At 40.0% G+C, this 16,009-nt stretch overlaps 1 protein-coding gene across 2 annotated transcripts in view; it reads right to left on the bottom strand.

The window, feature by feature from the left end:
• Window positions 1–11,274, bottom strand: part of si:dkey-1h24.2 (7tmA_CCK-BR domain-containing protein) — a 51,403-nt gene extending 40,129 nt beyond the window's left edge. For both annotated transcript variants that reach the window (XM_021309524.2, XM_012850523.3), the window contains exon 1: window positions 10,784–11,274. In XM_021309524.2, coding sequence (XP_021165199.1) covers window positions 10,784–10,928 — 145 coding nt within the window. In that variant the 5' untranslated portion in view covers window positions 10,929–11,274. The remainder of the gene's footprint in view (window positions 1–10,783) is intronic.
• Between the last annotated feature and the right edge of the window lie 4,735 nt (window positions 11,275–16,009).

Below are 16,009 nucleotides of genomic sequence, written 5' to 3'. Positions count from 1 at the left end.
ATATATATATATATATATATATATATATATATATATATATATATATATATATATATATATATATATTAAAAATACAGTACAAATGTAAACATCTTTAAAAAAAGAAATCTGTTGTTTTTACGGAAAAAAACTGGCAGCTGTGCTTGCCAGAATAATCCCGTTAAAAATACAGTACAAATGTAAACATCTTTAAAAAAATCTGTTGTTTTTACGGAAAAAAACTGGCAGCTGTGGTTGCCAGAATAATCCCGTTAAAAATACAGTACAAATGTAAACATCTTTAAAAAAATCTGTTGTTTTTACGGAAAAAAACTGGCAGCTGTGGTTGCCAGAATAATCCCGTTAAAAATACAGTACAAATGTAAACATCTTTAAAAAAGAAATCTGTTGTTTTTACGGAAAAAAACTGGCAGCTGTGGTTGCCAGAATAATCCCGTTAAAAATACAGTACAAATGTAAACAACATTACAAAACAACTTGTAAATTTCACATCCTAAAACTGCTTATTGTACATTGAATAACTGCAAAATGTACATTTAGTCATCATTTATTGTACATTAAATCCCAGTAAAATGTACAAGTTGTTCCGTAATGTTGTTAACATTTTTGTAGTATTTTCTACGGGATTATTCTGGCAACCACAGCTGCCAGTTTTTTTTCGTAAAAACAACGGATTTTTTTTTACAGTGTAACTAGATCTCTGTTAATTCTGTTTAATTCTGGTGTTCATACCTACAAAATAAAATAAAAAATCCCAAAACTTTATCTCAAGACTTTTTCCTAGCTTCCTGCTTTCCATTTACCACCTGTTGCTCTGGCACAAGACCAGATACAGTACATCCCCTCGCAGAATTCAAACCAGATCAGTGGTTAAAGCTTTTTTTTCTGTTAAATGGTTTGTTTTGATGTCTGCATAGATTAAAACGTTTGCACTTGGAGATGTATTCATGTTTTTACTATTATGTCATATGGCACATCTCAAATGACCTGATGGTCCCTTAAAGTCTCTCTTCAGGAAAACATTCTGGACAAAAAGCCTGTGCAGTGTTGCTATTTTTATATCTTAAGTAAATACAACATATTGTTTGTAACGTTTTAAATGGATTTACTCCTCTTCCTTTAATGGATTTTATAAGTAAAAAAAACACAAAACAAGTAAAGGAGACAATGGATTTTCTTTAATCATTAATCAATGTCAGATATCAGAGGAAAATTTTGCTTATCTCATTTCTATTTATGTTCAAATCATTTAATTGAATTGGAACAGAAAACGTAATTTAATGTTTACCAATTACTTTTTTAAGTGGTACTTGGTTGAAGAATTTATTTTTTTAATATGTTTTGATTATTATTATTTATTTATTTATGAAATTGATTTATTTAATATTTGTTAAATTTGTTAAATTTGTTAATTGTCTGAAATAAATTCCTTCATCATCATCATCATCATTTTGCTGGAAGTATCTTGAACCCATAAAGACTTGCTCAGTGCTCACATGTCTTGTAAATGTTGAAGTCAATTTCTATTAAGTTTTACTCTCAATAGTGCTCAATAATGTTCTCCTCTAGGGTCTTCACAGGATGTCTGCATTATTAATGGGATTATTTGAAACATCCCTTAGAAAATATCCTTTATTGTCCCACGATTGGAAAATTCAGGCGTGAATGCGAGGCGGGAAAAAAGACGTAATGCACGTCTACTGATCAACACGTCTACGAAACAGATTTAAGGAAGAAAAATTCAGGCCATTGTAAATGAGTGAAATCCACCAATCTTAGTGCAGGTTTTCTCTTTCTGGTCCATTTTGTAGGGTTCAAAAGGTGCGCAAATAACAGTTTTAAAGGGCAAAAGTAAGAGTTTACTGCATGTGTTGTTATCACAAGAGATTGAATCAGGGGACGGGGTATCTGGACAGGTTTACCTGCCTTTATTGAAAAGTGGCTGGATACAAAAAAAAATTATCTGGCTGTTTTCCCCACCGTGTTTGGTGGCTCTGTTACATGTCGACACAGACATGATTTCTGATTTGATCGCTGCTCTTCCACACGCCGAAACTGCATTACAAGCAAATGAATCCTTTGGCAACAATTAGCATGCCGCTCACAGGTCCGTCTGTATTTAATCTCTAATGAGGGGGTTGCTCTATGTAGCAGTCAGCGCTCCAGTCCAACTGAACAAACCTTCCCACCATGAGAGATTAGTTGAGAATACATTGAGATTTTGATGCACGAAACTCCTTATTTGCTGTACGTGAACAAGCTCGGTGCATATTCCACCACCCATGAAGTCAGTCGTTTTCTCTCTTCTCCACCTTATCAGCATACATTATTTCATCAGACTTGCACGGAACATTTTTACCTAAAAATCCCGAAAAGATCTTCACAAGCAACGAAACTTCACGGCGTTTTGACACACCAACGGCACGCGTGAGCTCGGTTTCTGTTTGAACAAAAAACATTAGGCAGCGTGGTTGCACCGCAGCCTGTCCTCGGGGTGACAAATTGGGTTAATTATGTCCACGCTGCAGTCTCTGTAGAAACAATGACATGAAGAAAGATGGCTGCCAGTCAGGCTGGCAAAGAAGTTGTCAATTATGCACCAATTAAGATCACGATCAGGAAGTGTGAGCGGCCTTCATTAAGTCCCAGTTTGTAGAATCCAATGATTTGTTGTGCATACAGTAAATACTTTACTGGGGGTTTCATTTGGATTTTTATTAGACTTTCTGTCAAACTGCAGGCTTTGGTGGCAGTTAGACTATGATGGGTTTTTCTGCCGGTTCTCAAAGCGGGGGAAGCTTTTTTAGCCATGCAAACCTTGCTGCTGGTGGCTATTTTTGTCTTTTTTTTTCTTTGCAATCATTACCATACAGTCGTTTCTTAACCAACATTTAATTTATTAAAAAGACGTTTTTGACTATATCCTGGTTGATGGCTGTCAGGGGGACGCCTCAAACCAACTTTGACTTAAACTAAAAGTCATTTGTTTAATCCTACTCATAGTCTACTATACATAAATGTGGTTATATACGTGTTATAAACCAGAAGGAAAACATTGATAGTAATGGGTTGATCAGGGATCCTGATCTGTCATATTTTAGTCAGTCAGCTGGCCCAAATGTGGATCAGAGCTGAAAAAAAATATCTGTCAGATAATTTAAAGCTATATTAAATTACACCCGCAATATCAGTTTTTATTATTATTTGAGTCAGAGTTTTAATAAAATACCTAACTACCACCAAAAATAAACTATTGTTTAGGTACATGGGTACAAATTATTTGCTTACAGGGATCAGTTTGAAGAAGGAAGGTTGCGGTTATTTTTGTTGATGAAACAATTACAGCTTGGTTTTCCCCCGAATGAAACTAAATCAAAAACTCTTACAGAATCATTGGAACGATGATGAAAATAGGACAGTTTTCTCAGACTAATAAAAATAATTACAGTAGAATAATTTTAGTTAGGGCGGGAAGGGCTGTGTGAAAACTAGTCAGGATGACTAGTTTAATATAAACTAGTCATTATTAATTTAAACTTTGATAATGACTTTTATCTCAGTTATTTGTTAGTCCAAATATTTAAACTTGCTGCTGCCAGGAAGGTGTCTTGTGGCGTATCTGCATCGTTCTTGGCTCATTCAAAAAGTTTATAATTTATTGCACTGCAGACTTTCCTGTTTTCCGACAGACTTTGAAGAAATAACGACAAAGTTTATTACTTGTTTCTCCAGTTTAAGTCCCTGCTGATAATAAGTGCGTCTCGGATTCAAAGACGTTTGAAATTGTCCTTTAGCAGCAATGTGGTAAGTGCTTTGGCTGTCAAATGTACATTTCTTCTCAGAAATATTAATTACAATTTATGCAAATAAAATGTTTGCAATTTATTTTCCTGGTTTTTAATGGTTAAATTGTGTTTGTTTTATGAGTTTAATTGCAGCCAACGCTTTTATATGCTTGCTAATTTACCCAGTGTAGCAGTTTTAGACCATATTTGCTAAAAGCTAAGGAGCTGAGAAAAAAAATCTTAATTAAATGCAGTGGCCTTTTATTTAAGGGATTTCCTTTTCTCTCAGTTCACGGTGCAGGATAATTGAAACCAGCATCTCACAGCTATTAGAGGAGCAGCATCTTCAGGGATTTCTGCACTGAATTACACCCTCAGCCAAGGTGTTTGCTATCTGAGTCCTCTAAATGAATATGCTAACCAAGCCAGTATTGAGGCTCCTGTAATTCTGTAGAAATCAAAGTGCTGTCCAGTTCCTAATCAGACACTTCTTCACATTGTGGCAACGATGCAGAGTAAAAATCTATTGCTTGTCAAAGTGTAGATAGGAGTTGTTCATTATGTACCTCAGCGGCAATGTAATTGCACTTTAACATAATGATAAATCAACCTTAAACTTTTTTTTTTATTTACACTAGTAAAATTTGCTGGTCACAGTTAAAACAGTTTGGGAGATGCTGGACCCAAGTATTCAAGTTATACGATACACTGTAAAACTTTGAATGATTAAGTAAAAAGATTCCTTTTTGAAAGTTCAGGAATTTTGAAGAGAGCTTCTTTTAAAAGGTTAAGAGTTCATATTTTGTTTCCAGCGGATAAGTCTCTTGGTATCTTCACTTAGTATAAATCCAGATACGCTGGTCCCGGAGGCTTAGAGGGACCAAAACCAATATGGACGTCTACCATCTTAAAACAACAATCTAAGAAAACGTCATAAAGGTTCATGTGAATACTGTTTTCTGAACCTCTACGTCATCAGACTTCAATTCTATGCTTGTTTACTACGGGTTTAGCGGTGCGCAAAAGTCATGGTTCTGTCACGTTAGTCGGTGAGAAGGCGACAGCTACAGACAACTGAGAGACGTTTAAACAGTTTATCGACACCAATGACATAATGAATATTTCCTCCAGGTGCAGAAGAGGAGTCCAGGTCAGCGCTGAAGAGGAGAAGTAAGTAGTTATTAATAGAAGTGTGGAAATTAAATTCATAATGGTGATGAAAGAGCCTTACTGATGCGCTAATGGTGAGGATTTCAGGTAAAAGGTGAGGTGGGGGTTGGCAGGTAGGGGTGAGCGTTGTGGGTTGTTAATGATTCCTGGGAACGATGGGAACAAGGAGGCAGGGGACTGAAGTCCTAGAACAGACCATGGACTGGGATTCTGGTAAGCAAGGAGCTTAAAGTGACCGAACAACAGGCTAGAAAAAGGCCTGATTACCACTCAATGACTTAGAGCTATCTGGCATCTGCCTCAAGGGGGTCCGCTCCTCTTTAAGCTCCTCCTGATTGAATGATGATGAGCTCCAGCAATGAGGACACACCAGTCAGTCACAACCTGCAGTCCAAAGAGGTAAGGCACACACGCAACCTGCTCACAGCCCTGTGAATATGAAAGGTTCAGTACGTTTTGGGTTTGCTTCAATCAAGAGAAACACAATAGAACTGACTGTAGATTTGGTTTGATTATTTTTAGGCAATACAGGATAAGCTGGCAGGCCGGATAGCTGCTCCGAAAGTAAAAAAAAAAACGCATGAAAATGGCCAGTGTTGTTGTTTAGGCCTTTTTTTTGCCTAAAAAAAGTAAAGTAAAATGTAAGTTTAAATTACATCAGGACTGGTTGAAAGGCGGCGGGATTTGGGCATAAAGTAATTTTTCTCCAGTGCCAGTGATGTTCACATTCAGCTTGTTGTTTCAGGTGAGTGATTCAGTTCTCTGCAGAGTGAGCTACATACCGCACTGAAGATTGAGCTGTTGAAAATTGCACAAGATGACATACAGTGCTAGTTTGGTCCACCTTTCTTTCGCCTCTGTAGCTGCATGAAACACCTTCATGCTGCAGGAGTTTAGCGATAGCTGGGAGACCTCTCTGGTTTGGTTTAGTGTCACATTTTAAAGTTGTGCCACAGAACGTTGCATTGTGCACTTTGCTTAAATACGCTAAATTATGTTCAGGTACAAAAAAAAGCAAAAACACTATTTTTTTCGGTACGTGTGTACTGAACTGACCGGGCTGTACCTTCCTGTATGAATATGGGTACTGTCACTCCCTCGCTATTTATCCAATTATGGTTATTTACACAGGAAATGCAGGCAGGCAGCGTACCACCAATGATCTTCCAGTGTGAATGGGTGCAGACTTACTTTTTTAGTAAGTCTGCGCCCATTGTCCCCAGGGCATTTTGCACTCATTGTGTGTCAGTTCTCACCGCTTTGATAACCAAAGATTTAAAGCAGCTTTTTGGTATTTACTTATACCGTACGACTCCAAACAATACCTATCATCCCAGGGTAGCCTAAAGTTCAGCTTTAATTAAAGATCGTGACCTACAATAGCTACAAATTGACTGGCCAAGGTGGTGATACAAACCTAAAAAAATGCTAACGGAGTTGTAAAGGTTTGAGAAAATAACACACGATTAAACTGAATGTGAGATTTGAGTATTTTTCTAATTATTTCTTTATAATTTCCCAAAGTACTAAACTACAGCGAAAAGTGAGTGGAATCAAAATAATTTAAAGCGATAGAAGCTGAACGGGACAAGATTACAACATGTGGGTATGTGTAAGCGTTTCTGGTCACGGTACCTCACAGATCAATGTGTCTAGATCAATGACATCACGTTCACTTACGCGCCTTCGATAGTTTTGCTTTTAACACAGCTTTAATTTTAGAACCAACAACTAATTTGACTGCAAACACATTTCATTCTCAGTATGTTTCCAGCAGGAAGATTATTGGTGATGCACAGCCCTCGGCTTCCATTCTCCATATTTAAAAAGACACCACCTGTGAGGAGGTAATCGTCTACTGCAACCATGACAATGGTTGCGTTGGTGTTTCCAGGATTGCAGTTGTTTTGAGAGAGCAGAAGTGTGTTTTGTTCTTGGCCCTCCCGGACCAGCTGTTGGCTTCAGCTTCCCTGATCAACTAATCTATATTTCTATTAAAGGAAGATGCCAAGAGAGCTATCCACTACAGGCAAAATAACACCTTGCTTCAGAAATCTGCCGATGGTTAGCAGCTCCTTAGCCACCCTATCGCTGTGCTGTAACAAGTCTTCCTGTCTTTCCTGTGTTCCCCATTGCTCGGCCTGTCTTTGGAAAAAACTGCGTTCGTCTAACGCTTATGAAATCCCCTTCGTGAGAACTCGCCAGCTCTCAGAGGGATGGAGTGGGCTCAGCAAAGTGCCACTTTGAATCACCGGGGGAGCGGAGTCCGAGCGGAGCCGAGGTGCGGATACAGATGTTGCTCCACATAAGAAGGACCCTGTCTGACCCGACCTGCTCTCAGGAGTCTGCAGTCGTTAATGCGATGGGATACATGTCAGCTGTGCTTTCCAGCTGCGTCGTAAGCCTCGATATCTCAAACAGCAACTGGAATAAGGATCACATCTGTTTGGATCAGAGCAAACAAAAAGAGTACTCCGGCGTTGTTGAGCTCGTATCAGCATTGTGGTTAAGGCTTTGAATTGGTAAGTGCATAAAAGAAGGAAAATGTTTTACAATTTAAAATCTGATAGGTGTGAGGTGTGCACTTGAGCTTTCTTTGATACCCCTAAATAAAATACAGCTCAATGAATAGTCTTCAAGTACAGCCTAAATTATAAATTGTGCAAACTGTGCCCATCAGCTTCGTATTCAAACATGGTGGTGGCAGTGTCATGCTGCGGGGGATGTTTATTTCCTCAGCCGTGACAGAGAAGCTGGTCAATTGCAATAGATGGAATGATCAAAGCGTATTTATGTGTAAGAATAAAGAAGTCAAAGTCCAGGCCTAAATCCAGTTAATAATCTGTGGTGTTCACATCAAAGCATATTTATGTGCATTCAATCAGGTTGAGCTAATTTCCAAATAACAAAAAAATTGTCTCCCTGTGCAAACTTGGTAGAAACAAAACTCAAAAGACGTGGTTCTTAACTCCAGGTTTATTACATTTTATTTGTAAAATATATATATATATATTGTTTTCCTTCTGCTACAAAGTGATGCACTAATTTGTGTTTGTCTAATATGCAAAACCCCAATAAAACATGTTGAAGTTTGTGATTGTAATGCAACAAAATATAGAAAGGTTCAAGGGGTAGAAATACTGGAATGTCAGTCATTTATCTGACATAACTTACATATTTATTTTGAAACCACATTTTTAAAGTCTTGGTCTTGGTTCTCAGATGCACAGAACTAGGATTTTCTTTTCTTAAAACCAACTTCAAATGCAGCCTGTATAGGTTTCTTTTTAACTATACGCTGCCACCTGGTGATATGGGTGAGAGAACATTTTTCAGTACAAAAATCACAGATGTTTTTCCATCCATACAAACAGAAAAAAAAAGACAGAACCCTGGGCAAGTTTATTCCTCCAGCTCTTCTCTGCCTGCAGCTACCGCTAAGGTAATTATCGTTTGGCTGAATGGATGGGCTCTTCAGAGTTGCCTGGTTTGTCAGCTTAATGTTTGCAGCAACAACTGCCTTTTTAGGATTGCAGCAATGGTCTTTAAAATTGTTTCATGCTGGTCTTGAATTTGGTCTTACCACTCTCAAAGTCTCAGAATGCTCAGATCTTGACTCTGCTTAAGTATGCTCTGTTCTAAGTCTCATCTCCCTTCAAAGTCTCGGTCTTAGTCTTGGCATCCTCTGGTCTAGTTCTTGGTCTCATCTCTTCAAAGTCTCGGTCTTAGTCTTGGCATCCTCTGGTGTAGTTCTTGGTCTTGTCTCTCTTCAAAATCTCGGTCTTAGTCTTGGCATCCTCTGGTCTAGTTCTTGGTCTCGTCTCTTGAAAGTCTTGGTCTTAGTCTTGGCATCCTCTGGTCTAGATCTTGGTCTCGTCTCCCTTCAAAGTCTTGGTCTTAGTCTTGGCATCCTCTGGTCTAGTTCTTGGTCTCGTCTCTTCAAAGTCTCGGTCTTAGTCTTGGCATCCTCTGGTCTAGTTCTTGGTCTTGTCTCTCTTCAAAGTCTCGGTCTTAGTCTTGGCATCCTCTGGTCTAGTTCTTGGTCTTGTCTCTCTTCAAAGTCTCCGTCTTAGTCTTGGCATCCTCTGTTCTAGTTCTTGGTCTCGTCTCCCTTCAAAGTCTTGGTCTTAGTCTTGGCATCCTCTGGTCTAGTTCTTGGTCTCGTCTCTTCAAAGTCTCGGTCTTAGTCTTGGCATCCTCTGGTCTAGTTCTTGGTCTCGTCTCTTCAAAGTCTCGGTCTTAGTCTTGGCATCCTCTGGTCTAGTTCTTGGTCTTGTCTCTCTTCAAAGTCTCGGTCTAAGTATTGGCATCCTCTGGTCTAGTTCTTGGTCTTGTCTCTCTTCAAAGTCTCGGTCTAAGTATTGGCATCCTCTGGTCTAGTTCTTGGTCTTGTCTCTCTTCAAAGTCTCCGTCTTAGTCTTGGCATCCTCTGGTCTAGTCCTTGGTCTCGTCTCTCTTCAAAGTCTTGGTCTTATTCTTGGCATCCTCTGGTCTAGTTCTTGGTCTCGTCTCCCTTCAAAGTCTCGGTCTAAGTATTGGCATCCTCTGGTCTAGTTCTTGGTCTCGTCTCTTCAAAGTCTTGGTCTTATTCTTGGCATCCTCTGGTCTAGTTCTTGGTCTCGTCTCTCTTCAAAGTCTCCGTCTTAGTCTTGGCATCCTCTGGTCTAGTTCTTGGTCTCGTCTCTTCAAAGTCTCGGTCTTAGTCTTGGCATCTTCTGGTCTAGTTCTTGGTCTCGTCTCCCTTCAAAGTCCTGGTCTTAGTCAAGAAATCAAGCTCACTTGTCCTAATCTATCACATTTAGTTGCACTTTTAATACTTTTTTCCCCATTTGACAATAATAAAACATCAAATAAATATACTGTACATCAGCTGCTTTTGAAGCGCACTCCTGCAAGAAAATGACAAGATATTGCACACACGGTGGGGTTTCATTTCCTGTCATAACTGCAGACCCCTGAGAGCAACAAACAGGCATAATCAGGCTCCGCTGCTCCATGCTGACCAGAAGAAGAAGGCTGGTGAAGGTAAATAATAATGCCGCAAAGCTCATATGCTGCTGAAGAGGTTCACGGCCTCCTTAAGTCTCAGGTCTAAAAGAGTAAGACGGCATAGCAGCAGGAATGGCTGAATTATTTATTTAAGGAATGATCTCAAATCTTTTTTCAATACTGCGGCTGAGGCGGTGGGGGGGAAATATTAAAAGGAGCCCTCGCTCTCGTTGAGACCTCATTAGCAAGTCAGTGTGGATGTGCAACTGGTGCCCTGATAGAGGACTAGGGGGGCCTTATCTCCTCCGCTGGTGGGTTTAATCTCTTTAATGCTTGAGAATTAGAGCCATTCACAATAAACATTGTGAATTAAAATTGTTTTTGCCTCACTGTTGATGCAGCAGTGGGGAGAAAGCCGCAGTAAATGTGCCTGGCTCGGTGATTTATTGTATACAGCGTGGCTGGGGGAAGTTGATTAACACGAAACCAAGGATTGCAAATAATTTTCGGCTTAAGCGCACATCAGTGCATGAGAGACTTGGATAACGGTCTTATTTATTTATATTTATTTATTTATTTGGGGTTTTACACCAACCAGTTTAATATATTCCATTAGTTCCACCAATTGATTTTTTTTAATGAGCTAATTATTCAGAAATGGCAAGCTTTAATTTCGCAGTTAAAAACGGTTAGAGAAAGAAAAATGAATAGAAATGGATAAGGATCTCTTTGCATCACCAACAAAAAGCATCGGGTATATAAGAGATAGAGAGATAGATATATAGATGGATAGAATAATGCAGCAGAAAAAAAGAAAAGTATGGAGGTGTGGGTCTTACCTCGGGTTCTGGTGCCAGGTCTGTTAAGTAGGGAGTTGTTGGAGCAGCTCGCGTTACGGTCCATAAGTTCCACGCTGATGTTCCCCGGCTCCCCGCAGCCGGCCAGCGCTTCCAGCGCGCTCTCGTTCCCCGCGTGCGCTTCCATCCCGTCCGTCCTCGAGGCTAATTACCGCCGCTGCTTTTAGCGCACCTGTGAGTGAAGCCGCCGCGCCGGAATCAACTTGCCGCCGCCGCCGCGTTTCTCTTCATCACACCCCGGAGGGGAAATTGGGGCGCGCGGGAGAACTAAAGTGACAGCGCAAAGTGGAGGCGCGCGCGCTTCTGGATCTGACGGGCCAAACTAATTTAAATGGCTGCCGACGTTAATTGGTGCGAGGCGAGAGGCGCTCGCAACCACCGGACTAAAGCCCGACTGTGCAGGAATGAGGCTGCGCTGCCAAGGGCAACTGTGGAGCTCTCCTCTCTCACACGCTCCTACTTTCTCTCCCGGTCTCTCTCTCTCCCTTTCTCCCACAGACCAAAGCTGTACATCAACATTTTCAGCCTTGCAAATTTTTTTTACAGCCCTTATCTAGTTTTTTTTTTTTTTTTTTTTTTTTTTTAAATTGCAACGCAAAGTGCAGTATATTGTATTAAGATATGTAATAGAGCAAAAGAAAGAAATTTATAAATTTGCGTCGGAAGGAAACACTATTTTTTATTCTTTTTTGCAGTTGTTCAGCCTTGCAAAGCTGCTTTATAGAAACACCTTTTGCCACTGAATGGATTCCTCAATTTTCTATGCCACTGATTCTCAGTTGGATTTGAGTCTGGACTTTGACTAGGTCACGACACATGTGTTGGTGACCCTGGATTAGCATCTTTTTTCTCGACTACTCTTCCATGTTCATACAGAAGAAAGGCGCCCTCCCAGCATAATGCTGCCACTACCATGTTTCATGGTGTGGGTGGTATATTAGGGTAAGTTAGCAGTTAGTTATTCTTTACACACAGTGTTGCGCATGTTGACCAAAGTATTGCGTTTTGGTCTCATCTGCCCAACTTCTTTCGCTCGTATTTTAAGTTTTCTCCACATGGTTTGTGGCAGACCCAAGACTTTCTTTCAACAATGGCTTTCCTTTCACCACACTTCCATAAGGCCAGACTTAAAGAGCGCACATCTAATAGGTTTCTGTTGATTTCTACTGCTGTTTGCCACTGTCGCATTTCCCCATTGACATTGGACATTAAAGGAATTCTTATCCTATTACTAGACATTGTAAATTGCACGGTGTACAATTGTGCTTTAAGAAAACCACTAGACTAGAAGCAGTATACATTATTTCTATGGGAAATAAAGAGACAACATGCAAACTCCAGAGAGGTCCTGACTGGGCTTTTAACCCAGAAGGCGTGTTGCTGAGAGAAAGAAGTGCCAACACGACTAAAAGTAGACTTGAAATTGTTTGGATTGAAGCAGCAGTTGAGGAAATTTGCAGTGATATGCAGGCAGTCTCGTTGTTCTATCATCATTTCAAGGTCCGACATGGTTGTGTGGAGAGCAAATAGCTGGGTCCATTAGCTTTAAGCTTTTTAATGAGGGGTCAAACTTTGTGGGTGGTTTAAGTTGGAAACCTTCTTTATAGCCTCTCCTAAATCAGTCTAATAAATGAAAGACTTTAGAGTGGGCCTTGCTTTGGGCTTCTGACCATCTATGGGTTAGTGTGAGAGACTTTTCTTGCTGAAAGTGTTCAGGGCAAGGTGCGGTGTGGGTTTTTCAGCGCGTTAACAGCTTTCTCATGTTTGCTGGGACATTGGACAGGACTGGACTCTATTTTACTGATTAGGTGTCCTCTGAAGACAATAGAGTCCACAAGATTTTGTTTAGGGAGTATTGGAGAAATGGGATCTGAATCATGTTTTAGAGCACACTTTTGGGAAAGATGGAAAAGCTGCAATTCTAATTATTAGCCATCATTTGCTTTCGTTATTTAAAATCCTTTGATATATCGGTTTGAAAACTCGGCATTATTTTAGGAACTAATTTTGCCCTTAAGATGCATGCGTTAGGAGTTTACTTTTTGGCTTGTTTTAATGTAGAATCTTGTTTTTATTCTCTCTGACAAAGGATGCAGCTGTATTTTCTGCTCTTGGGAACAACCTTCAAACCTCCCAGCATGTCCGGCGAGGAGTGGGTCAATCAGCCACAATTTGAAGCGGTTTCAGAGAGAAGTAACAAGCTCTCTCCCCTTAAATTGCCTGGTGATTTAAAGAACGGCACGGTGCCGTGGCTACGAAGTAATGGATACTGCACATCCTGTGTTTTTGATGAGAGCGCGTTAACAACATTGTACGTGGATGCCGCTGTCTTGTTGGCACGCCGACTGATTGAAACGACTTGTTTGAAAGCAACAAAAATGGACTGGAGATTCTGTTTTTGCAGTCGGCCGGAACAGCTATTACATTTTTCCAATTTGGCCGAGTTTCAAGGAAAATTACGAGACGTTCGGAGACTTCTGAGGTGCGGTTGTTTATGGGGAACAATTCGAGAGAGAGAGCCTGGGGATTTAATTCAGTTCATGTGTTACCGCTTCAGAAACAGATATGGATTGCAACGGAGGCAGCGGGGTTTGCTGCGTGGTTTGTTTTTGTCGGGAAGTTGCTGTCGGCCCTGGTGATGGGTTTTACAAGTGCGCTTGCTGCTTTTATCCTGCTCTAATGTGTGGGAGGTACATCTATATATATATATATATGTGTGTGTGTGTGTGTGTGTGTGTACAAGCGGTGCTCCAGCTTGGCTAACATGTGCTGGTGTTTTTTTCCAAACCCCCGATAACGGCTTATTAAAGCGTTGCCAAAAGTCTCGTCCATCCTCCTCCACTCCAGCAATCAGTGTGTTGTGCTTTGCAGCGCCTGCTTATTGATCTCTGCTGCTTTTGAGGGGGCTTTGCACAGGTCAAGATCGGTATGTCTGAGGTTTTTCGACTATTTCGGTCAGAACGCCCTGCCCCAGTTGAGGTTTTTGTTTGTATTTTACTTCCGTTACTTCCGCTGATTAAGGAAAGAAACACGGTAGATCTCCAAATAAAAGTAGTTTCTGGTATTTAGAGAAATCAGGATCTCAGAAGGGAAGTGTACGTTTATGTTCCCCTTTACTCTCATATCCCCGAATAAAATGTCCTACAACCAGTTAATGATCAAGAACCTATCATCCCCACTGTGACATAGTGATGGCAGCATCATGCTGTGGGGATGCTTTCCTTCAGCAGGGAAGCTGGTCAGAGTTGAAGGGAAGATGGACGGAGCTAAAGACTAGAAGCTGGGTCAATGGTTCACCTTCTACCGCCCGATTTCTGTTTCTAGAAGTTTGTAAATGCTTTTAGCTGCAGCGTAAGTGAAAAGCACCTCTACAGATCACTGCCTCAGAGGAGTGAATACAAAGGGCACTGTGTGTGAGTCAATAACAAGCCAATCGAAATGAAGGGTAGGAGTAAGAGAGTAACCTTTTGACTTTGTAATATCAACATTGTTTTATTATTGAGCTCATAAATATAGGTAAGGATGCTACCCCTGGCATTGAGATGTAGGTAAAATAAATCTTTCGGCTACAATAAGAGAAGTCAGAGTACATTCAATTAAAATGAAGATGGATTATCTGCGTCCTTGAGTACAGATACAGTAGAAAAGCCTGCAGGACGATGTAAAATTAATCACCATTCTGTTTTGCCCATTGATTGGACTGAAAACGTCTTCCTTCCTTCCGTCCAATCACTCACCGAACTCGAGCCATAAGTACCTGGATTTAATTTGATTCTGTGACAATGTGTCAGTTCATATAAGCATTAAAATGACTGATGTAATAGCTGGTTTCATCATTGGGTTTAGACAGACAGCCAGAGAGGTAGATGACAGAGTCAAACCCCCTCACAAGGCCGGAATCTGATGAATGTACAGGTTTACTGGCCTTTAACTCTGACAATTACTAATGGAGGAATATTGATGTTTATTCAATACAATATGACTTAAAACTATGACTATAAGATGGGAAGAAAGAGTAGATGGAAACCCCCTGTTCACTAGTTTGAAACCCCCTTCCATATTTAGGAAATTAATATGATTTAAATGACAATACTGTTAGTTACTTTGTAAATTTGTATTTATTAGTTTTTGTATAGAGTCACATAGATTGCTGTGGAATGCAACGTAACCATGTTAGATGCTTTCAACATTAAACTGTAAGTAGATTGAATCCAGCCAAAAAAATAAGTACAAACTTAATTCCTGAACCTAGCATCAGTGGTTATCCATGCCTTACATTGCCTTTTACTGCATCAGAGTTTGCTCACTTTAGAATGTATACTGTTGTGCAAATAAAGTCAAACTGTTGTCGCTTAACGTGTGTTTCTTGGAGTTTCTTGACTACGTTACAGTCAGCAAACCTCTGTTTGATTTGGAACCGCCTAAGAACTGGTTTGGCACCTGTAGGTCATTCAGTTCAGTTAATTTATGTAATGCCAATTCAATATACAGTACATTCAAAAAGTATTTACACCCTCACCGATTTCTCCAGTTTTTGCTCTATTGTTGCTCTTTGGGCTGGGTTTCAGATTTATAGCATATTTTGATGTCAGACAAAGATAACCTGAGTAAATATGGCATACAGTTATGAGAAGACGATTTAATTTATTAAATAAGTAAAACTATCCAAACCCACCTGGCCATATGTAAAAAATTTAATCCTGTGGAAGACTTGTAGACTCAAGAAACAACTTCAGTAGAAACAGTCAGACAACACGAAGTAGGCCAAGGATTTCAGAAGAATACCATCACACTAAGGGTCAATAATGGCAGTGTGATGGTCTGGGGCTGCTCATACTATAGGTTATACAGCAGGGCAACAATTCAAAGCACACCAGCAAGTCTACTTCTGAAGAGCTCAAAAAAGCATAATGAAGGTTTTGGAGAGGTCTAGTCAAAGTCTAGACATAGATCCAATTCATCTGCTGGCCCATCAATCTAAACAGGTTGTCCATGTTCTAAAAAAAAACTCTTTCACATGACAGAGTCAAAGCGATTCTGTAAAGAAAAGTGATACTAAATTCCTCCACAGTGATTTTAAAAGAGTGATTGTCTGTTATAACAAACAATCAATGGCACCAAGGGTCACAAACAAGCAAAAGCAGAATAACTCTGTAAGGGAAAAAACACTTTTCTTAGGCGTTTTAAATGTAATTTAAAGAAACATTA

Source organism: Fundulus heteroclitus, chromosome 24 (assembly GCF_011125445.2).
Source record: "Fundulus heteroclitus isolate FHET01 chromosome 24, MU-UCD_Fhet_4.1, whole genome shotgun sequence".
Lineage (NCBI taxonomy): Eukaryota > Metazoa > Chordata > Actinopteri > Cyprinodontiformes > Fundulidae > Fundulus > Fundulus heteroclitus.
The sequence above is the reverse complement of the archived record's forward strand: the minus strand, read 5'-3'. Positions and strand labels throughout refer to the sequence as shown.